Source organism: Lytechinus variegatus, chromosome 5, assembly GCF_018143015.1.
Source record: "Lytechinus variegatus isolate NC3 chromosome 5, Lvar_3.0, whole genome shotgun sequence".
Lineage (NCBI taxonomy): Eukaryota > Metazoa > Echinodermata > Echinoidea > Temnopleuroida > Toxopneustidae > Lytechinus > Lytechinus variegatus.
The window spans coordinates 15,899,578-15,924,140 of NC_054744.1; the positions used below are offsets into that span (position 1 = coordinate 15,899,578).

The following is a 24,563-nucleotide window of genomic DNA, read 5'->3' on the forward strand; positions in this document are numbered from 1 at the left end:
TCCATCACCATCGTCACCTCTCGTCCACCACCATCACCTAGCATGACCACTCTCCACGGGAGTGATAAGACTTAACTTTTTAAAGGGAAGTTGAACGAATTCAATGCGATGAATTGCAAATTTCTTATGCAAGTTCAAAATGATAAATCAATTATAACTTGAAGTAGATTTCTTGGAAGGAAGTGGACTTGTAATAAAGTGCAAATTTGCAATTCATTGGCAGACTTCTGATTGATTTTCTGACCCAAAACTAAGTTTCTTGTAACACCCAATAAATCATCAAAGTCATTGCCATCAGTTCATCATCAACATGACCATCGTCACCACTTTTTGAGAAAAACACACACTTTGATCGAACAGAGAATACAAGAACTAGTGCATGTAAAGTTTTAACTTTGTCACATATTTAATTCCATTTTTAGCAAAGCCATGTCAGCAAATATACCCTGAGCAATTCAAAACTGCTGTCCGTCATTTTCCTCCACAAGAGAAATATCTTTTTTAAAATGTATTTTCTTTCAAATTTGGTATATTCAAGAGTATTACTCTAAATGAAAAAGAGCTAGTCTGGTCCCTAGTCACACTCCTCTCGGACAACTACAATCCATTTGGAGTAAGATTTGCATCTTTTGAGAATGGATATTTACCTCTTATGGAGTGAAAAATTCTAAGCAGATACAGTTCATGACAGAAAGAGCTATTATTTACTTATTAAGAAGTTTAGTTCTCTCTAAAGAGACTTCTCCTTAATATCACTTCTCAAGGAGTGTGATTTGGGACTAAATGAGCTCTTTTGCATTAATAGAGTAGTGTTTTAAATGTTGGAACATTCCATTTACTTTCATAAATTTTAACTGATGACAAGTATTCCAAATATCTCTAATAAATTGTATGTACAGCATTTGCTCAGGATGATTTGAATTATATAATAGATTTCAATACAAGTTAATATAATATATTTTTTACAAAATAATATACAAAATAATATGGGATTTCGGGGAGGGGCTTACAAAACTGGGATGGGGTTGGGTGTGTCACCGTTGAATATGACACCATGACGACATATAACTACTGATGAGTATTGAGAGAAGTACCATTGCTAGGTTGAACTGTAGGTGACGAAATAAATAAGTTCTTGGTGGCGCTCCACCATCAATGTCCCTGTATCCTGGGAAGGATGCATTTTCAAACACACTAGTCCTGTTTTTGAAAAGAAAGGAAGCATTTGGATGAAGACGATTCACGTCGGTGAGGGCGCTCTTCGCGGCTTGTGTAAAGTTCGCGTCGCCCGTTGTGAGGAGATCGAAGACGCACGAGTCTAAATATTCGTCGTAGATTTTAGCTTCTTTGCATTTGGCAATGGCTTCTGTCCGGAGCTCTTTGTAGTTGCGATCTGCACGCGTAGTTTGGCTCAAGAACGTGGCATAGTCGATCTGTTCTGAGACCGGACAACCCCGGACGCAGAGCTGCATGTCTTCTGCGCCTTGGGATTGGATCAGTTCCTCAGGCATTCGAATGGCAAAAGTGATATATCGGCCGACTTGGCGGATGACAATCAACGTCGCGATGTACCGAATGTGAATCTCGATGTGCTCATCGGGGATGACTTCGATGATGACGACGCCTTCCTCGCGACCGCTCGTGACTGTCCCGTCGTCAAAAGTTGTGGGTAGATTTCCAGCGGTGGCTTGGTACAGTTTCCTCTGTGCGCACTCGCCGTCCCGGAAGGGTTTGATAATCACAGTCAACTGCAGAAATGAAAAAAAAAGGAATGAATAAAAACATACTAAAGGAAGTAATATAGCACTTGGAAAATATATGAAAATTCTGAGACACTTGGCCTCGTCACCTTGACCGATTCATTCGGTGTAAAACCATTGACAACCCAGCGTGAAGGCTAATGTGATTAGAACGTTACCTCAAACCCATACAAGCGGGAGGGGTTTACTTTTCAGATGGAATGGCGGAGAACGTATGGGGTGGGCTTACTGTGGAACTTCCGCCCTCTGTCAATAAGTATTGAACTTTTGGTTCAAGGGCACAGGGGATGAGGGAGAATATGATTTCACGCCAATAACAGGAGGATATAAATGTTCCGTGTTCATTAAAAAAAAAAAAATCTTTTATATTGAACGAAGAAATACCCAGTATAATGGAGACGTTGCGACAAATCATACAAATATCTTGATTTGATAGGAATTCAGCTTTTATTTTTTTTTATTCGGAAAGGGGCCAATTATTATTTTTTTATTCAATATTTAACTGGAGAATAAGTTTTCAGTAAAAACAAAGGTAATCTTGTTTGTTCATTTGTTTTGCGAGAAACATGGCACTTGTACCAGTAGATCCATGCTTGTACCATAGAGCTATAGCTCCATGCTTGTACCATGGTTTGAGATATCGCCTACTACAACCCCTGCTGGTTTTCCCATCAGCATTGCTTTCATCACGGTGCTACAACGATCAAATTTGTTCCTGTGTTGCAAACGCCATGTCGAGGCAATGAGTGCAGGGTTTACCTGCGTATAAATCACAAGGTTTTTCAGTCTGACCCGACGTAATACCCCTGACCGCATTCCAGTGTCTCTCGTGTTTCAAAGGCATGGCCAAGTGCAGATGGGGTTAGAAACCTTTGGCAGAGCTAAGGAATTATTGGGGGGGGGGGGGGGTACGGATCACAATCTTGCTTGGACCATGGACCTAGGGTCAATGATTGAACCATGGACGTTGGTCAGACTGGGTCTTGCTCAACAAGATATTTCCAATTAGGACATCCAGAGCCAACTGCTAAGCGAAATTGTAAAATCTATTTCAAAATTGTTGAATACCACTAACTGATCACTTCGGCATTTCAAGGGTAACAAAAAATAAAGCCAAGGCTAAAGGTTAAAGTACTCTAAATTTGCATAATTCAGTGGGTAAATTCATCGATGTGTACCGTGTAGTCTGTTCATATCATGGACTTTCGATAGCATCCACCAATTATGGAAGCCTTCAATGGCCAACATAGTGGGTGTACGTGTGTGGAAGGGATGGGGCTTGGAGAAGGGTTACACGAAGGGAAGAGAAAACATCCACAATTTATATATTCGGTTCATTACCACAATTTCCCCCTTTCATGCCGTCATCTGACCGTAAAATAGAAAGCTGATGGTGAAAATTCTCGTCAATTCGGGCGCGAAAAAGTGGCGAGACACAAAAACCCCACCCCAGCGATAATCCCCTTTCAATTGAAGATTATATTTTCCTTTGCTTATCAAGGATTGTTATTGCTCTTGGTGAACGACCAAACTGAATAATCCATTTCTCTTTTAGTTTTGTGAATTCCTTTATTTTTACCTCCGAGTTTAGGGTTGAAACCAATCTGGTCTCAATTTGAATTGAAATGGGAATTAATAGCGATGGGAAAATAAGAAGGTAACGGCAGACAGACGAAGTCATCGGGTATGGGTTCAGTCTTTGTGCAGTTAGGAAACCAATGATGTTTGTGTAGGCGAGAATACGGTAAGAATATCTGGATCATTTTAAATTGAAAAAGAAAAGCCTGAAGAATAATAAACAAATAACCTCAACAAATCATTACCGTAGGAATAGAGCAGAATGATTTTGGAGAAAAAAAGAAAAATTTACTGAAGAAATCCTCAATCGTACCCTCTGATAAACACTGTCCTACTTTAATGTCCCCATCAATTGAACTACATAGTTTTATTCATAAACCATAAAATAAGATAAAATTAGAACATTCAGTAACATTCCAAATAGTACATTGTAACTGCTTGTCATCGAAACAAACAGGATATGAAAACATGAAGATAATAATATGAATAATGAAGGGTTTTAATAAAAATCAACCAGAACTAGATTTCAAAACTGGGTCCTTGCTATTCTTGACCACAATCAACGACTTGAGACATGGAATAACCTTGGCATGAAGATAAGATTGTGTCCAAACCGTGACGATACGATTTTTATAACACTGCCAGTGAAGGTGATTGTCGTAAAAAACCGTCGTAAAACTTCTCCTTGTAACCCGCGCGACTGACAAATAAGTCGTCCCACCGGAGTCGTTGAGGAACCGAAACACATCCCTAGCTACGTAATAAAACATGCCAAAGTTCGATGTTTGTGTTATCCCAATTGAGCTGCGGTGAAGAGTACTTGTCCATGTAGATGTACGTTGCATCTCGAGATAACATCTCATAAGACATTTTCCATCAAACAAGAAAAAAAATCGGATGACTATCATCTTGCGCAGCTAAGTTTATACGTATAAATAGCCCTGAAAATTAGATCATGTCGATTACTGTTGTTTCGAAGCTGGAATGTGTACATGATTCATAAAAAAGTAGACCGACGCCAGAAAGATCTACGAACTGTTGACACATAGGTAACCCAGACCACATTCCAGAGTCTAGCTGATGTCACTACCAAAACTAACCCCAAAACACAAGGAATAGCGCAAACTTGCATGTAAACTACTATATAGTGTATACAACGTCAACATTTTTCTGAGCATACAATGGGAAGGGTCTCCCATGAACACAAGTTGAGAACTAATTTATTTCGAAGAACTCGTCCATTTGGCTTCAATGCTGATAAGAGGTAAACTGCCAAGGAATACAGAGACGATAGTATTCGTTTCCTCTCTTGGGAAATGAAAATTCACCGTCTTTGAACTTATGGAGGTCAGGCTGGAAGCCCTGGAAGAGGACAATCGTTTCGTAGACGGGGTCCCTTCTTCCTTGGTTCTTGAGAACTGAGGTATATGGACCTAGTAAGTCCATTGGTATACAGCTGAATTTTACGTAATATTTTGAGACGAACGACGGCTATAAAGGTTTAAGTATACTTCTTTCAACTTTAACTAGCGCTGAATACCCGTAATATTATCGTAAGGCAACACCCCCCCCCCAAAAAAAATATATATTTTGTCTTATCACGTGTTCCTAATATGAGTTTAGAACACGCCATGGTTTCGAGGTTCTCTTCTAGTTCTTCCGCATGAAAATTCAATCGCTTTCTGTCACCAATCATACCAGAGTGATCCACTTTGATAAATCAATTTGATCAAATACAAACCCCATCCAGGTACCCAAGCTTTCAACTACAAAGCAAATCGAGCCGTGTCATGGTCAGTACTTCAAGTGACATTGACCCCGAGTGTAAAGAGAGAAGGGGATAACTCAGTTCAGTCTGAAGTTCAGAGAAAGCTTGTTTGCATTCAATCTTGACCAGCAAACACTCGGTGACATTGATGGACTTTCCCGATATGGAGAGGTTGTGACAGCCACACATTTCATCCAAGGAGTTCCTTGGTTCATCCGACAAAGGATTGAACTGTGTTTCTTGACTTTTCATGGTGAAATGAGCGGTTGTTGTGAATTCTTGATGTGACAAATTGGTTCAATCTCACTAGAGTCTTTATTCTTTAATGATGTCCATCATGGACTAATGCAGCAACGAGAATAAGAATACCCTTTCCACAAAAATGCGTTTGCTGGAGGGACTGGTCTGAAATAACATGGAACACATGAGTATTGCAATACTTGCTCACTTACTATGGTTTTGTCACTACTGATTTTTTTTTATGGACCAGTAATAAAGAACACAACTCAACTCCCAGCAGACAAATTAATGGAACATGCAATATTTATAACCGGAAAGTATGGTAAGCGCTCCATAAAGACATATTACTTTTTTATGATACCACTCAATTTCCACTATTTCAGACAGTCCAACACTCAATTATTGTCTACGATGTTATCATTCCATCACGTTCTGAGTAACTTGTAGGCATACATTGTTACCAGAACCCTATATTCAATTGGGTGTTTTAATGCAGAACGATATTGAGCACAGTCCATAACAACTTCCATTATACGACGTGAAAACTGGACTTCAAGAGTTCTTTGTCTACGTGAAAGACCTTTACAAACCCACGAGAAAACGTTTTCTATTGCTGCGGTAATTGGAAAGTTGGACTATTGATTGTATTGACAAAGTATGGAGAAAAGTACGGTACCAATCCCTTGCCAAGACTTGTCCACTATAATAAAGGCTCCTCAATATTATTATTCCAAGGAATTTTGATAAGTATTTTTATGCCTGGATGGCAGAGTCGTATATTTTACTACTGATATCAATCTTTTCACAGGTGTAAAATTAAACCAGAGATTAAATGTCGGTAAACAATACGTAGACGAACGTGTCCCTGCATGTAATAAAATGAAAGTATAAAGTAATGCAAATGTCCATAAAAAAAAAATCAGTTTTCCGATAGAGTCATCATTAGCATCACTAGCTACCACAAATAATGTCTAAATTTACCACGTTTGGTTGTTTACTCTTAACTTTATATTCACTGCACCCGTCGTCGTAATGCGTGAGCCGCGCGCTCGATCGCCGGACCAGAAAGTAATTCGTGCACTGCTGCTACTCGCTATTGAATTTAGAATTATTCCACTTTCGTGCCTCTGAAAAGAACTCCGACGGCTTTGTCGATGTGTTTTCTCAAGTGAGATGAATTAGAAGAAAGGGAAATAAAGCAGAATAATAGGGTCAAGAAAATCACTAACCAAGCCAGGGATGGAGGTTTATACAATTTACGCTGTCGTACATGGCACATGCTTAAGTCAGTACTATGTCTCTTTGAGGTATGTTGATGCTTCCTTTCAGCATAAAAATAGCTATATGTATAGTATTTTCTCTAATGCGGATCCAAGTCCTGTAGTATTTCTAATGTGTGATTGCAGAGCAGATGGACCAACCCCATACGAATACGCTACGTCAAGGGCCACAAGTATCCGAATATTCTATTACAGTGACAGCGAGCAGATCACACCATGATATACGACCAAAATAGAGTAATAAAAAATATACTCCTAATCATTTTTCTCTTCTTCCGGATGACTGCAACCCGATTGGTGAACTTTCGATGCTACCGCAGAGGAAAGAAGGAAAGTGGATTGACCCTCCCCTTATGGAATAGACGGGTTCTAATCTAGTTTTACATCCACCTCCTGTCCTCCTCCTTGTTGCCATCTAATTCATTTTTCTTGAATTTCAGCACGTATTTGTTTCAAATACGAGTTAAAAGACGGTTCATGGAATAGTGGGGCATACACCCACACATAATATCGGCAAAACATCTTCGGAATATCGTACATGATGGGTACCCCTCTCTAAAGATCAAAGAATAAAGTTCTGTAATCTGCCCGAATATTCGTTGAACATTGTGCAAATTGTTCTCTGTTACACTGCTCAATTATTTTTGAAGTTGATGAATTTTAAATTAAAGGATCCGTCTTCAACCATATTCACATACGAGTCACAGATACATTTTATATAAGAAGTATTTTATGATTATAATATGAATGTATAATGGAGAGATGTGGGTGGGGTGACTTCAGAGAGAGGCTATTCTGTAGGCAGCGTGGAGGCGATGGCGTCTGTCATCCTATCCTGCCTAAAGTATTCCCGCTGGTGTTATACAGAATCTTCCACAGCGGCAGATTGAAAATATGCCATGGAATCAAACTAGTGTCTTCTCAACGGAGAACCCCTTCTTCCCTTTCCTTCCACGAAGATACCCTCTCGCTCCATCACCTCCAACCCTGCGCTCCCATCCATCTCGCTTCCAGGAGAAACAATATTTGCATATAGACAGTCATCAATATGACGACAATGCCTCTCGAATTACAATCTAATTTAAAAATCGCCAAGTGCATGTACAACACGTATCACAAGTGGGTCGAAAATTTTCCCCGCAAGCCCTAACCAACTTCAAATAATGAACGAACGTTCGGAATCTTTCTAATGACTTTTGTGTACTGTTTTTACTCAATATTCACCACTTTATAAATACAGTCAATATGCTTTTTTATTAGATAATAAAATTAAAAATGAACATAATCGAAATTCGAACTGTATTGAGAAGACTATGAAACATTTGCCCAATTAAATAAATGAAAAAACGACATGAACAATAAAGCTTTGTAAGGTGTGAACTCAGTCGCGATTCAGCAATGCAATTTCTACGATAAAAACAGATTCAATTGTCCCGAATAATCACAACTGTGCGCCCTTTGGAGGACACAAGTTTCGTCATACACGTACATCTTCAATTCCCATTTCTAGTGCACAATGTGCGATTACCGGGCCCCCATTCACGGGGTAACCTTCAGTTTCCTTTTGATATGTAGGAAGCCCCACAAGCTTTGATTAGAATTATCCCTTGAACGATTTCTTTCCAATTTACACGATGATTGCATGGGCATTTCACTGCATACACAGCTCTATTGATGACCCATTCTTTGCAGGAGTGTATAGTGGTATAAGTATGTGGAGCCTTTGAACGGTAGACCATGTATGTCTTCAATTAAGAAAACTCACTCAACATTTTATTAAGAATGGTTATTTACAAAAAAAAGCAGGATGGAGCACAGTTTTGGGTCATGTTTGAGCTCTTGCTTTGAATTATGTTCCAATTATTGTCCATGGGACGCCTTCATGCAAAATTTCAAAATCCAATCAGAGATCCCCCATTCTAAGCAAGAGAGCTTTACGGTTATTTTCTTTATTTTTAACTCTTCCTTTGAGGCCTTCGATTCATTAAAGGTGTGAGCCAAATGGCGCAGACATGACATGGAATATAAAAGCTAAACTGGATAATAGTCAGCAATAATGAAATGAATCTGCTTTTCCATAATTAATCAAGAAATTGCGATCATAGCCATGCATGCATATAGCTTACAGAAAATATTAACTTGCAAGTGGCATATTTTAATATTGTATCAACTCTAGCGACGTCCTTGACAAAAAAGCTATCATAAATGATTTTAAGCAGCCTTTCAAAACAGTTTCGTGGTCACCATTGCGACGAAGAAGCAAGATCACCCCAAAATCACATTTTTTTTTACATGTAGGCCTCGGTCTACTGACAAGTGGCTATGACTTCGAGTAAAAGCCGAATTAGAATCACCTGCATTTGCAAAGCTTTTTCTTCTCTTATTTTGTTTAATTACTTCCGTTTTCTGAGGAACGGCTTAAACATTTAGACAAAAACAAAAAAATACTTCGACGCGTGACTGTGGACGTATACCATACTTTTACCAGGGAAGTGTTAACACTTCCCTGCTTTTACAGACCATTCCCTGGTTGTGTAGGGGGATACGGTAGCAAATTGTTGGTTGCCAACTTGTCTTTCTTTTCCCAAACTTGCTCGTGGCACTCATAAATCGATTCCATTATCTGAGTTCTCATTCATCCAAATCCCATAACTCATCGGCTTTGACGTTGGCCATAGATAACAAAATGCCTGGCCATTGTCACTGGATTATCACGGCTGAGAGAACTATCAAGAATCATTCATCGTTCCAAAAGAAAAACTTACTGCACGTGTTCTCATTTGGAACAAAGTTATGGAAACATTATTCGCCAGTTCTCAACGAAGGGAGTAACCATCGCAAATACCCAATGATAAGCACTGAGAGTTGCACTGGTTTGAAAACACAGACTCACAGTAATGTTTTACAACATGTAGGTCTACAAATATCAAACAAACATTTGAATACGTGGAAAAACATTAACCTCAATCAATCACAAATTAATGACAGATTCAAAGCACTTTCCTCAGTAGAAAGTTGATCAGACACATTCTATATCGATGAGCATGTATTCGTTAGAGGATCGGACGTGTTTCAAACGTGAAACCCCCATTCTGAAAACATGTACACAAAGGGACTCTTCGAGTTGATTCCCTGCTAGTTTTAGCAATCAATATCTCAGTGATAGTCCAATAACCAGGAAAGGAATATTCATCTTTTCATTTCCGCCAAGCTCGGCTTGTTTGTGGTAACCCTCATCAACATCACCATTATCCTCCTCTATCAAGTTGAAGAACTCTCTTCCAGGACGAAAGGGTCATCTTAGCAGGATACTGCGCGCCAAACACAGCGGGGTAATGATGGGGTTACCTTGGCTAAAGAGATGGGTGACTGATACAAAATCATTAAAGGCGTCTTTCTCAAATCATGAAAGCATCTTTTTCAAAATGTCAACCCAAAATGTAGGCTGAGGTGCTTGTGTTCGCTGCAATGTGCCTCGTAAGAAATGGGCTATCAATAATTTCAAGAACACTCGTCACGCAAGAACCAATCAATCATTGTCATTTTCGTGAAAGCTAAAAATTGCAACAAAGCCGCCTGCACTCGAAACTTAGTATTGGTAGTATTTAATACTTTTACTGATATATATAAATACAAATAATATTCTATATTCTACTACCGACATCTACCATTAGCAAAAATTGAAATGGGAGAACAGACCCCATTGATGAACTAAATAAGAATCTGTGAACATCAAACCCTTTAAACGTTCCATGCCCTCATCTTATTCTCCTCCTCCACTCAACCTGACATGCTCTCAGCGGGCTCCTCCTCCATGCTCTTCAGTTGCCTAGCAACAAGCCTTGGAGTCATGACACGTAGTCGCAGATGTCCTGGCAGCTCCACATCGGTAGAGTACCTCCAATAAACACCCATCTCTACACAGCAGTATTTCATTTTTTAATCGTGTGAATTGTATCATTACGAGTATTGAGTAATATCCAAATACGGTATCAGCGAGGGTATAGAGAACCATGTGCGAATAGAATCTATATGCCTCAACGAAACCATATGCAATGTCTGAAAATATTGACTGCAGAAGCAGTCATATGCACTATTTGGTGGAAAAACAATCTGATATTTCTGGTCACTAATCCGAGACGGATATGGAATGCATTCTTTTAATAAATCAAGGCATTAAGGCATTAAATTAATGCATTCTTTTAATAAATTAAGTTTTTCTTTCTCACAAGTATTATAGCTCATACTGTCATAAAATTGTTTTATCAAGTTACAAGATCAGTTGCGAGGATATTCCGAACAACTGAAATAGCAACTGGTGTAATATTTTTCTTTGTAATGAAGATGTGTGAACAATGTGACTGTACAAATGGTAGGCGGGGTATCGGCGAGGTCTTTCTACACCCATTTTGTTTGTTTACCTCGATGCATATATAGAGAGAGGTGGCAAACCAGCAGTCTATCACCGAGTCAGAGTAGACATCGAGAGGAACTACAGGGCCAACGAATCGACAGATCAAATAAAAAGAAAGGAAATATCTGGCAAGTAAGTAATGGCATACACCATCTCCCTACTGTACATGCAGGATATGTAATGCTACTAAATACGAACTAAACAAGTTTGAAGACGTTATCTCAACCGTGACGTCACAGATCACATGTGCGGGGAACAATAATTTGCTAGGGTAGCCGTAAAGATCTTACAGGTAAAAGTATCTCAGAATAAAGATCTGTCAATAGATCATAATCAAATCATGTAGGAAATATGTTACGTTGAATTTAATAACTTTTCACAGACAAGTACAGAAGGGTTAAAGGGGATCTCCATCCTTGATTTCACTTCACAGGAACGACCCTTTATTCAATGGGGGCGGCGAAATATCAATAACGAAAATGATAATGATTATCTTAAACTAAACACATTAAAGAAAAGATAGTAGAATCATCGACCATATTCACGCTCGTTTTTAATATCCACTCATTACTTAAAAAAAAGAATATTTCCTTTGAAACTTGAAAAACAAACATAAGGCAGATCCCTGTTCAAATACTACTGCAAACGACTGCTCAGCATATCGGGTGAAAATTCAACAAAAGAACGTTTGATTAACGACACATTCCATTTCTGTTTGTAAAGCATCATCCCATGATATGCTCTAATCATTCCGAGCGTTTATACAGCTGTACTGACGAAATTTATTGTCTTTCAGGTGATAACTGGCAGATTTTGATACAATGTAAGCCATTCGAAAGATACAAAGCGTGTCGATATGATCGTTGGGAGGTGGTGTTGCGGAACCGCCACAACTATGGGATGGTCCAAAATATTAATTTCCCACACTTGAAGCCATCAATCATCCCAGATAGAAGAAATAATTGAATATTGAATGCGACGGACAATTTTATTTAGTAGGAAAATTTGAAATAAGAACAGAAATTATTTCGGATGAGACCGAAGTATAACATGCGTCATGTTTAAATGAGCAACAAAAAAAATGCATGTATTAGTGCACAGGTGAAGGAAAAATGTTTGTTAATCGCCAAGATTATCTGCAGTAACCATAATGAGGGCCAAATACACACAGCACACAATACTGCGTGTATGGGGCTACGATTATATTATTTGATTTGATTTATTTATTTCACATTCAAATAACAAAAGTATTATCTACAATTATTGAATCATTTTTTTCTCAGCATAACTTAACAATAAGCATTGGGCCAAAGCTTGAACTTGAGAACATCCGACAAGCAATCATTTGCAGTTAAATGCGCGTTCATCTTGATTGGTCAGTTCATTTTAGCGATTGATCGCTATTCTTTGAGTTTAATACGGAGCCCAGGATATGTTTCTCAGCTAATTAATACTATGAATTCGCAGTGATTGCACAGATCTCACTAGTCAATATGTAAGGAAATACCATCAAGCACGTGTTATTTTGATAGATCACCAACCCTTTGGCTAAACAGATGCGTGCAAGTGCAAGCGGTATAAAATATTCGTTCTTAATATTTGCATAATTTGCTAAATCAGCGCCTAATCCGAATCGTTATCGGCCCTTCAACTACCAATTATCCTCGTTTTAAGAACACCTTCCTTTTGATTTAATCTCACAAGCATGCTTTCTACATTCGAGCTCAGGTTTGAGGGTGCATTATTGTATTCCCAAATAATGATGACGCAAAAGACAGTGAGAAGGCCACGAACGAATGATGGATGCGAGAGGTGAATTTCACTGGATTACTCGGGCAATAAAGGTCAGTAGAATGGATTATCATCAGTTTGAGAGAGGATACGAAGCCTTGGAAGTGCTGTATAACAAGTGTATGACAAGGTTGGCATTAAAAAGGACAATCTTCTTATTATTTTACTGCCAAGGGCATACTAATTTAGCTTCCGAACAAGATCAATAAATGAAATCGTACTCAAAATCATGGAATTTGAGGTCATTCATCCACGTCTATATTGAATAGATTACAATCAAAATCGTTGACGCGATTGAAGAATCATCTTCTCTGCATTTGTCTTTAGGCCAAAACACAACTGAATTGTAAGAAATTCAAGAATGATTTTGTGAGGTATAATTTCCCTACTGAAATAATTTGACTTGAAAACAATAGTGCACTGCACCTGTTATTAAAAATAAACAAATAAGCCTGGTAATATGCTTACAGATTTCGAGGTACCAATTGGAAATTCCGTTCGGTAAGTATCTCATTATGAATTATTCAGACTGAAAGGCCAAGTCCACCCCAATAGCAATTTTATTTGAATTCAGACAAACCCAACAAGATAATGCTACGATTTCTCCTGGTAAGACTATATAAGCCACACACAAAATATAAGGCGTGCATGTACACGATCCAGCTCTTTTTTTTCACACACACACAAAAATTACCAATATGGCCTCAGCTACAACAAACCAATGAATTTCATAGTCAGCTTCATGACATTCCCTTAAAGTTTTGGGGTCATGACCCTCATCATGCTCCGGTCGATTGGAATTTTACAAGCTTTAGGCTTTGTTGACATGTCGAGGTCGTCATGTTGGTTTTTAACGACGTCCACTTCTCATTTTACCACCCTGCCGTCTGTTTTTGGTTTCCATTCGAGCGGGCAGTGATTTTTCATCAACAACGGTCCTCTTCCCATTGAGCTATGCTCTTCCCATGGATGTGGACCAGAGGAAATCTGTATGATTTGGAACGGTTTTATCGTGTAAATCAGGCTGATATAAAGCAGTATTTATAAAGAGAAACAGCTTTTGTTCTTATATTCGATTTAAAACTTTAGAAGTAACCCAGTGATGTTAATGCGATCGTCGAGGTCGAGATTCTTGGATGAATTCATTCCCCGTATTCAAACCATAGAGCTATTTTCAAACCAAGTATAGTTTGGGATCATTGTAAAACTTTAAGGACTCCCCAAAAAAATATTCGAAAAACTTTAAGGACTCCCAGTGTTATGTATTTTGTGCCTCCAGTTGTCTTATGACGCCCAGGTAAATCATTTACCAACAAATTACCCCTACTTAGCTGATGCAGAAAAGCCACACTCCTTATGATTTCAAGATTAGATTTACCATGTGGATAGGATTTGCTGCACGCTCTGCAAAATTGGTATCATCATTTTTCCTAAGCAAGAGATGCTGGTATGGTTTGATTTCCTGGCTGTATAAATAAACTATTCGACTGGCGAGGGGATGGAGCAGATAGAGTTACGAGGCAAGATGATGCCGTGTGGTCCAGGAATTCATTCCAGAAAGCTGGTCATGATCAACACTGCAGAATAGCTTGCAGTGCAAGTACATGCATTATGTACAATGTACATAAATCATGGGTAGAGGGCTACTAGAGGCATCTTTTATTTCAATATGGAAGGGACGCAACGTAGCGCTGGTCGATTTTTAAAATCTACATTGATATTTTTTGCATATATTCAATAGCACAAATTACTCTTTTTTTACAAGGAGGCGATATATAAATTAAGATATAGAGGATAGGGTCATACGCTGTAACGCGCTCATGTTGGGACTACTAATAGGTACAAAGCTTCAACTCTCAGACTTGTAAAATTACCGCAACCATTCACACAAGCAGTTGAAGGCGGTTACTGGTCATTTATATATGCCCTATCTCTTGTAAGAGTGACCACACAATGACAATCATTCGTCACATAATCCTAAACGCTCACTTCCACTCATTATACTGAGAGGCTGTCCGTCATTCATCATTATGTGTCTGTCCAGGGTTGACAAATCGATTGCCTTCCCACATCCACATACAATCATGAGGTAACACGGTATTTCAGCACAGCCAACAAATCGAATTCTCCTTGCTTCGGACTAAGTGAACTTCGATTACAAATGGTTTTATAATGATGGGCATGTATTGATCTCCTCGCCTAATGTATCGGTTCGAGTGTGATGATGGCTTATGGGCGATGATTAGTGTCTAGCAGAGTTATTGGTCCAGGGAGAAATAACCTTGCAAAAGCGAAATAACCTAGCAAAAATGTCTTGAAGGCATCGTGTTTCTCATTCTACAGTACAATGTGAAGCACTGTCGAAATGAAAAATAATTGGGCTAAATTTTTCCCCAAACGTTTAGGAAATCCCCCAGCTAAGACATAGGCCTATGTACATGTTTCAGATAATTTTATGTTGGTACACATTGAACAGTGGGACCCTTTTTTCCTGTAGCGTTCTTCAATATGGAATGTTTTATACGATGTACCGTAAGGCCTTGTTAGATAACAGATACATCTAGGCTTCATGAAAATAATTTTTAAAAACCCCTGCTGCCACATGTACAATGACCAACCAAATAATCCCCTCTAATAATAATGAGCATAATGGAAGTTCACTTCAATCTATCTTATCAACATCGTGAAATGCCTATGAGGTTTGAAAGGATTCAATGGTATAAAAGTGAGGAAAGATATGCAATGCAAGATTTCAACACAGACAACCAGTGTTTTCACCGACAATAGAGCTCGAATATGAACTTAAGATTGACCCAGTAGTGAATAAAAGATGTCACAGATATGGATCAGTAAAATGGGTAGGAATTTTTGAATTCATTGGGAGCCCCTTTGTAGGTCAGCCATCGGGGGTTCTTGTGAGTTTCTTAGGCTGAATAAAAGGAGAAGGGGAGCACGGTGAAAGAACTGCTCACAAGTAAACAGCTGCCCCGCATTCAAGGCAAGCTAATACAAACGGGTAAGGCGACATCAGGATTGCCCCCGCCGGGACTGTACGGCTTTGAGGGGCAACCGAGCGTAAGTGAAGCACATCGAATCTTGCACACAAATCGTACAATGGAAACCCCAAGCAGAAGAAACCTTCGCAGGGCATTAGCTGAGTAAAAATGGCTGGCCAGGTTTACAGTGTGTACTCAAGACGGTGGGAGATATTTGTCCAATGGAAAGAAAAGAAGTAAAAGGAGAAGGTTAAAACCACCACAGCGAGTAGACCAGAACTAATAACATAACATTTTTGTTGGACGTGTCAATGAAAGAAATGACGGGGATTCGGGAGTGCACCATTGGCACTTCCTGACATTTCATTGAGATTTGAGAAGACATGCTACCGAAAGGAACGTACAAGGGGCTAATCCAGATAGCAATCCAAGGCAGCGTATTAACAATTATGATCAAAACACAAAATCCGCTTCAATAAAACTTTGGAAAATTCAATTACTACTATGAAACCAATTCAGATCTTTGTCATATCCCATCGGGACACGGAAATATATCAACATAACAATCAACGACTAGGACACGAAGGCAAACTTGTTACCAAATCATGAAGGAGGAACAGGGAAAATGTTATATCTGTGATCCGAAAGTGAATTGACAATCACATTCGAATATCAATCAAACGTACTATCATTTTCAGTAATGATAACAGTTAACACTCCTCCTTGTTTTTCTCACCAAAGACCATCTCATCTGGAGACTGCTTGCCAAAAATGTATTGACAGTTGGCCTCAGCAGAACATTTGCAATGGACTGTTTACAACGGTCCGTTATTTGTTTTTGTTCTCTGCGTACGAGGCTCTGTTCGCGTTAATGGAAAACAAATAGATCCTCGTGATATCTTTGTTGCAAAACACACAGACACATGCTAACTGAAATCTAAAAATCTATGTGAAGAGTTGAAGAGCAGGAGCTTGTTTGTCCAGAAAAGAGGCAACCAAGATATAGAGCTACGTTTCGTGAGGAATAGTCGGAGAATCTTCTCGGCGACTTGAAGGCAAAGCAGTAACAGAAATCGTCCAATAATATAAAGGTGTTCATAATAATTTCATAAATCAAACTAGTAATACATATAGGGGGCGACATTGTTATTATCTAGACAAGGATAAAACCTAAGGATTCATGAACATCTCGACTGCATATTATTGATAAACTCAACTAGAGACAAAAAATCTGGACCAACTTTTCCCACTGAAATGGTAAATTTCCTACTGTAAATAATGTCCAAATGCTAAAAAAAATTTAAAAAATTTAACAGGCTTATGGAAAGTTACCGTGATAATGGTAAAAAAATTCACTGCTGCATTTAAGGAGTAATAACAAATAAAGTGCATAACACCTACCTTGTTTGTAGCTGTGGCACCAGAACCATGAACCAAGGGAACGTTTGTAACCTGGGCTGTCAAATAGTCGTTGTAAATCAATGGCCACGCACCGGCCACTTTACACGTCTGGAACAAATCCTCAAACGTTCTCAAATGTGGGTCTCCAAAGAGTCCGCAATGTCTGAAGCTCCTGGAGCCCGAGTACTGACACCTCTGCGATCCTCCTGTTTCAGGTGCGTCTGATAGAATATCCGGATAGTACGGTAGACGGCCGTTATTCCCTCGACCCTTGCTTGGAGAATCACTGTCGTTGTTACCGCCGTTGCGCGACGACCTCGTCGTCGTTTCCACAGCCCTGGTTGGGCTTGGGTTATTCAATTCTCGTAGCACTCGTGCACATTCGTAGTTCCTTTGCAAGTCGGGGATAACCGTCTTTGTGGAATGATAGTGGAGATCGCCCCGACACGATCCCGGAGATATTCTGTCCACGCAGCGCTGATACCTCTGCAAGGCACGGCAAAAGTCTGGATATGGACCTGGATCCAACGGGTCTGTGTCTGCCTCGTACTGGTACGAACACCACAAGATATCACAACCTGAATACACTGTAGAAACAACGAAGAAAAAAGAGAGAAAAAATATAAATGTACATGTGTGCCTAGGCCAGACTTAAGTAAAATTGGCACTAACATAACTTAAGTCTAAAGCCACCACATCGAAATCTCTCGTTCTTTTCAAGATCCGACACATCGAGTTTCTTGCAGAACATGCCAAAAGATTTCACTGGTAAATGTGCAAACCGGGACCAGAGTCTACTGTGGCAAAAACATTATTCAATATCCCATCCAAAATCTAATCAAATCTGAGTAGTGAATGAGTGAATATAATTATAGAGGTAAATTCTGGTGTTAAAATCCTATATTTGGTGACTCATTTTTTGAATTGATATGTAGCTGTTTGACGGTTTAATTTTTAATCAACAGAAATAGGGATATTAGTGTTTTGGCTGCACCTTTAAACTATTTAGTTATATGGGCATTTTCACGGTAACTAACGTTACACGGCACAGTTTTACACACTTTTCATTGTGTGTATGATTATCTCTAAAACAACAAATGATGGGAGTTTGCTTAGAGAAAATCATACACAAAATGGAAGGTGAGTAAAATTGTGCCGTGTAACGTCAGTTACCGTGAAAATGCCCATATGCTTAAATCACAAGGAAGAAAAATGTATTTTCAACTTTCAAGCTGCTCGCCAAACCATCTGGAATCATTGGACTTGACACCGGAATTGGCCTTACATGTAAACTTAAGCCAAATTGGAAAGGTATTATTTCTTAAATTAACTCTCCTCTCATCCCATAGCTGTTTCCCCTGTGTAAAAAAAACTGTTTGAATTCACATCTATTTGCGCGCGAAAGAGGCGGTTACTAGCGGTGGTATAGTCTTATTTTCTAGACCAACTCTAAATTTCATTTGCACGATGTATTCTGTAAGATATTTTTGGAACTTGGAAATTCCTAGAAGTATTTGAATCCCCACATTTACATGCGTAATGTCCTAATTCAAGATGAACCTTTGGTTGAAGTAAACAAAACCCACAATCTTGCAATATTTCAGTATTATTATTGGTTTATTTTAGAGGGACAAAATAAGCGGTCTCGCTGAAAAAAGACTTGGAAATTTGAGACATCATGATGTACCAGAAGGCCTAGCTAGTAACGAAGAGATAAATTAACCAAAGCAATCGATTCGAGAGGTGCCCGATTAGAACTTGCACGGCCTTTGTATTTTTTCTCCTTTGTTTTGTTTTGTGTTCCAAACGTGTATGGACATCAGAGTGATGGATGGGGAGTAATTTAGAAAGGCCTTGATGGAATAGGGACAAGAGGCACAACTGACCCCAAGACACTGCTTACTCCTCGCCTCTCAATTTTTGATGGATGTCCTGGATGAGTGGACATCAGCAGAGAGGATCAGACGAATATATATGAGCTTAGCCTTGGCTCGGCCTACCATATTTACATCCTGCTTGGCAGCTCGTAAACTGCTGCCGTGGTCTTGACCAAGTCTGATCATTGCCTAATGTGAGGTACTTTAAAGGACCAAATCAGCTGAATGGCCAATAAAATACCGTCGGCGACCCCCAGTTTTATCAATACTATCAATTGTCATGGATGTCTTTAGCGGTCGATTGACATTTACTAACATCACATTAAATTTTACATCACTTTTTATTAAATTATTTTTCTTTTCTTTTTTTTAATTAAATTATTTTTCTAGCAGACTCGACATATCTGAGGGCTAAATAATCACTAGGACCATGGACCTATACTACTATGCTAGGACCGACACTTGCCCAAGAAAGGTACATGGTGCACCGTGAAACCCACTACACTAATCAATAGGGCCTGAACTAAAACACTTATATAGGCCTAATCCTACCTAGGTTTTCCTACTTTCGTATATGAAAGAGAACGTGTCTCACGAGGATTATCCGTTGAGTTGTAAGTTTTGGAGGCATACAAGAACTACTTTGTAAAAACACAAAACTTATTTGTACATCATCTCAGGCCATGGTCATGGTCCTGAATAAAAACAGTGATACACGAAGGGCTTAAATAGTTTGTATAACCTTGCGTCGTAGCCAGGTACATCTACTACAGCTTTATGCTAAATAAAACTACCAATTCACAACCAACGATGTTATGGTAACCTAATACAGCATTATACGTATCTCCTGTGGCAGAGGAATGGGGAGGAGGATGTGTGTGATTCAAAGGTTCAAAGGCAAACACGCTATCCATATCATTCTATTTGATCAACAAATGGAAGGGCCTTGTAAAGCTGTGAAATGGGATAATTGTAACCTTGCGATTTGACAAACAAACCGAAATGGCATTTTATTGCGTCAGTCGAAACTGCTCTCCTCTGTAATAGTGGGGTGGGATTGAACGGGCTAAAACGAGACCGATATGAATTATGAGCTAAATCAATTGCTTGACAAAATGCGCGATCGTGTGATGTTGAATGCATGTAATTCATTTTAATTTAATATTTTGGAAATGAACCATTGCCGGAGTGATGAAGGGAATGAATGGCCGAAGACCAATCAATGGATATGGATAATAGATACACTCATGAAAGGCAAAGTGCGAACTTCAATATCAATAATATCACACATAATTTACCCTGTTCTTAATAAAAAAAAAACATATTTTCAGATGCAATGTTTATTCTCATTTTGAGATTTGGAATTTTTATGCTCGGCAACAGTACAAGCTTGCCAGTCTGAAAAAAGGAATACAAAGCCAGTGTGTCCTTGGTAATTATTGCTCGGCAATGTACTGCGTCAAAAGCCACTAGAACGGTAACAATTGGACCTATTACCCAGTCTTCTTCCACACAAGAGGAGCCTTTTGTTCCCACCAAACCCCAATCAACTAGGATAATCGCAAAATTTTGATAGCACAACGGGCTGTTCAATTCATATATTCAGCCAAGCATACAAGGGAATAGTTAACATCGAAACAAAATGAGAGTATAGGAAGGAACTTCAGTAAATTGAATAGATGAGGTTTGAAGATTATTGTTGTGGCTGCATTTTTTTAGGGCTAGACAATAAAAGAATCATAATTTTATTGCACGGGAGGATATACACACCATTTACTACGCGCAAGATAGAATTTCCTGTATCTAAAAACCCGGTATCTTTTTTGTTACACAGAAGCTGTGCACTAAATGGGAAAGTAGAACTTCGATAACTTGTATAATTATGATATTAAAAGGAATATGTGCACATTATATTGTGAACAAAGGGACACTGGCATGAAATGAGGCAAAATGGAAAGGCGTTGGCAGCTAAACCTAACCTGAAAAGCACAAAAACTCCTCATGTGGCCTGCATGATTGTGTAGTGTGTACACTTTGCAAACACATATCTGTTTGGGGCAAATTTATTTTAATTCGCTGCCTCTCTTTTTGTATTTACTTAACTTTATGGCATTGTTGCGGGGCATGATCAAGACGTATGTACCCATTCAAACGGTGACAAGGCCAAGGGGTTATCTGTTAACTTTCCCACTCTGCATGAAAGTTGATAAAATCAACCATAATATCATGAACTCTATTTGCCTCCATTTTTTCTCATTTTTTTAATTCAACTATAGTAAAAAGTGTGGCCAAGATGAAAGGTGATCACCTATTCAGGACTCACTTCTTGAGTGAAATAGCACCTTTTTCCAAAAACGAAACCACAATTTATGAGAGGAACGCCCTTATAACGGACTACTGCCCCCCCCCATGAATTAAGGTGAAAGGGTATAGCGATGTTGAACTTGAAAGTGATATATAGCACTGATTGCAATATATAAACATAGTGCTTGCTTCACATGAATCCTACTATATACAGTCTACACTTTTCTATCATACTGTTATTACTGTATTTAGTTGTATCCTTTATTTGAACCAAAGTAAAAGATATACAAAGGAAAAGGACATTTTGTAATAATGAACATAATAATAATACAATTTACCATCATGCACTAACATTTTTTGGCCACGTAACGAATTACCGGTAGTTACCTTGCAGTTCCACAATACTTATTTAATCGTCATTGGTCATGAAAGTTACAGAATTATGAATAAATAATATAATCCGAAAATATTTGTGTTAGAACTGTAAACATTGCCGTCAAAACAATCAATTGAGCTGAACATTTCGGAAAATTCTAGTATTTGGGTAAATGCCATGAATGGTTTCAAGTGCTCAAGTTATTTACCAAGTCCTACGCGTGAGCGTGTCTACTGAAAAAATATCTTGAACATGCATTGCAGGTATGGAAATGGACACAATTCAGCGACATACATGTATTCTTTTACAAAAGTGATTGCATAATCATAACTGGATTTGGGGATACATAGGAATAGTAATTTGAAGAACTCACCTTTTGAAATAAGAGCTGTAAAGATGGCAAACTGAAGCAGAAGAGCTGCTAGTGAAGCAGACTGCAGAATCGACCTACTGCAAATAGCGGCTCTACGCCTCCCCATTCCCTTCCATGTATGTGCTGCTGGCGTACTGGCCGTAGCACTGGTATCCGCTAGGCGAGTTGCTCTGGAGTAAGAGAAATGGACGAACATAGTCTTGGATAAGTCATACTTGAAAGATGTAGTTTATGGCACTTGGGACGTTGTTGAAAAAGATGGTGGACAGGAGCTGGCAGCTATTGACTAGCTGACCCTACTTGTCCATATCCTAACCCGACACCTGCGGACTCGACTAGATAGCCAACGCGGGAAGCGCGGCGTGTATTTCACCCTTCGGTTGGATGCCAAGTTTGCTATGATAATCAGATGCTCATTGCTCCAAACATAGTCTTTCCCCTGTCCCCTTCGTCTGCTAGCGCGGGTATAAATTCTCGGCGTAGTATATAATCCCAGTATATTGGTCCACGTCAGAAACGATGATGTGCTTTGCGTGAACGGTTTGATTCCTGGTTAGAAATCGGTCTCCCACTTCACCAACGCGTTCCCTGCGATTATGATTAATGTGATGGGGAAATGGCACCGATGTTCAGGAGCGAGATAGCATAGCATACTTGGAATGCTACAACGCGTGCTCTCAGTCAGGGTTTCCACTCATATACTGACTCTACAGCTAACTGGCTTCGCTGCAGCCCGCGGGGAGGCTCTTTCCAGCTGTCACTGTACCCCCAATCCGCCACAAACACACGACAACGTGCCCCGATTGGTCAGTTCAGCCCAGTGAACAAACGAACCCAACTTGTTCATCACGTTCGCTCAATGCATTTATTCAATTTTCCTCGTACACAACTCCCCCAATTCTCTCTTTATTTCAATAGTCAAAGTTTACCACTCGGCTCAGCGCCGCTGAATACAAAATCAGCGGCGTTTGTGCCCGTAAATTGTGCAAATTTCGCGATGAAAGGGCTGAGTTGGGAGATGAATAGCAGACTTGTGAAATGCTTTCTATAGGGCTCAAGCTTTGCAAAGGCCAATCACTAAAAGCAGCCCCACAATAGCCTCCTCCCATACAAAACCACACTTCTCTATTGATCGCTATTGCAGAACTCCACCGAAATGTTCTTTTCACACAAGCCTAGAGCCCAAGCCCATTGTTGTTCTTCTACCTTTAGTAAGCTGGTCTACTATTTCACACCTTACTGGGCCAACCCAGCCGCCATAATATGCCACTCATAAAATATCAAGCTCTAGAGGGAAGCCACAAAATCATAATCCCAGATATAAATCTCAAGAAAATACGCGAGAAAAAACACCAACGAAAAACCCTCCTGGCCGTCACGGAAGAAACAGAATCTCTAATTTCCAGCATCCGATAATTACTTTCAATAAACAGACTTTTAAACGATAAACCTTAAAGTGCAAGACAAAAACCTGGGTTTTTTTCTCGAGGGGTTGGGCCTCAGAAACCACGCGGAGTAATTTGTTCGAGCTAAATTGATTTACGGAAGATGGGAATTATGATCGATCGGCAGGCATGATTCACTTTCATCATCATCATCGACACATTTGGAGCTCTAAGCTGAGAGATGGAAACACCAAATCAAAATCCTTGCTCGCGGTTGCGGTGGATCGATATACATTACAATATGAAACCATATTTTCACACAATGCACAAATTTAGCTTATTAACTGTAAACCTACACAAATGAAACAATTCAAGACACTTGATATTCAATAATTTTCAATGACACCATAGCTTTATTACCACAAAATCTAGATCAGTTTTACTTCAGAATGGGTCGATTTTGTACCTAAAATAACAAACGCAAGCTATCTTGACCTAAAGTATTCTAGGATACAGTGTTGTCTTAAGTACTAAAGTATTCTTAATTTTCAGGGACTTAAACTCGGATCTAAATCGGACCCTCAGGACGGTTTGATGACCAATTAATTAAACTGACGGAAGCCACCGAGTGTTTCATTTAGACAAAGATTCGGAAGCAATACCTTGCTATTGTGAGGGAATTACTTGGGCTCGAGAATGAAAGGGTCTCGATCTTTAATGTGACTTCTTTTACAAGGGCAGGGATAACGAATTGAACATAAGTTACTGAAAGGGATGATCAGTACGGTGGACATTAATTAGTCTTTGAGTGGGTTGGTAGGGATTAGGAAGGATTAAAACCGTTAAGCGGGTTTACGGTTTGATCGGTCAAGATGACTTGCGAAGTGGTATAGTTCCGAGAAGAGTATAATCTCCCAGGTTACAAGAATCGGATTGCCGAACTCAAAATGTACCAAACTAAGGACGTACATGTAGCCTCATGACAAACAAAAATACATTAACAAATACGTGTGATGTTAC

General features: G+C 39.2%; 1 protein-coding gene across 1 annotated transcript; it reads right to left on the reverse strand.

Annotated features, from left to right (window-relative positions):
* Positions 1–382: 382 nt before the first annotated feature.
* Positions 383–23,023, reverse strand: LOC121415566 (repulsive guidance molecule A-like). The gene is made up of 3 exons (XM_041608829.1): positions 22,159–23,023; positions 17,229–17,815; positions 383–1,748 (listed from the first exon to the last, which is right to left on the reverse strand). The coding sequence occupies exons 1-3, from the start codon at positions 22,352–22,354 to the stop codon at positions 1,035–1,037; spliced, it is 1,497 nt and encodes a 498-aa protein (XP_041464763.1). The 5' UTR covers positions 22,355–23,023; the 3' UTR covers positions 383–1,034.
* Positions 23,024–24,563: the final 1,540 nt, after the last annotated feature.

What these genes read in the sequence shown, in the direction of transcription:
- LOC121415566 (XM_041608829.1), bottom strand. Translation starts at nt 22,354, where the DNA reads ATGTTCGTCCATTTCTCTTACTCCAGAGCAACTCGCCTAGCGGATACC. An exon ending in TACAGCTCTTATTTCAAAAG is followed by an intron (nt 17,816 to 22,158) that starts GTGAGTTCTTCA and finishes TTGTTTCTACAG; the next exon opens with TGTATTCAGGTTGTGATATC. An exon ending in GTGCCACAGCTACAAACAAG is followed by an intron (nt 1,749 to 17,228) that starts GTAGGTGTTATG and finishes TCATTTCTGCAG; the next exon opens with TTGACTGTGATTATCAAACC.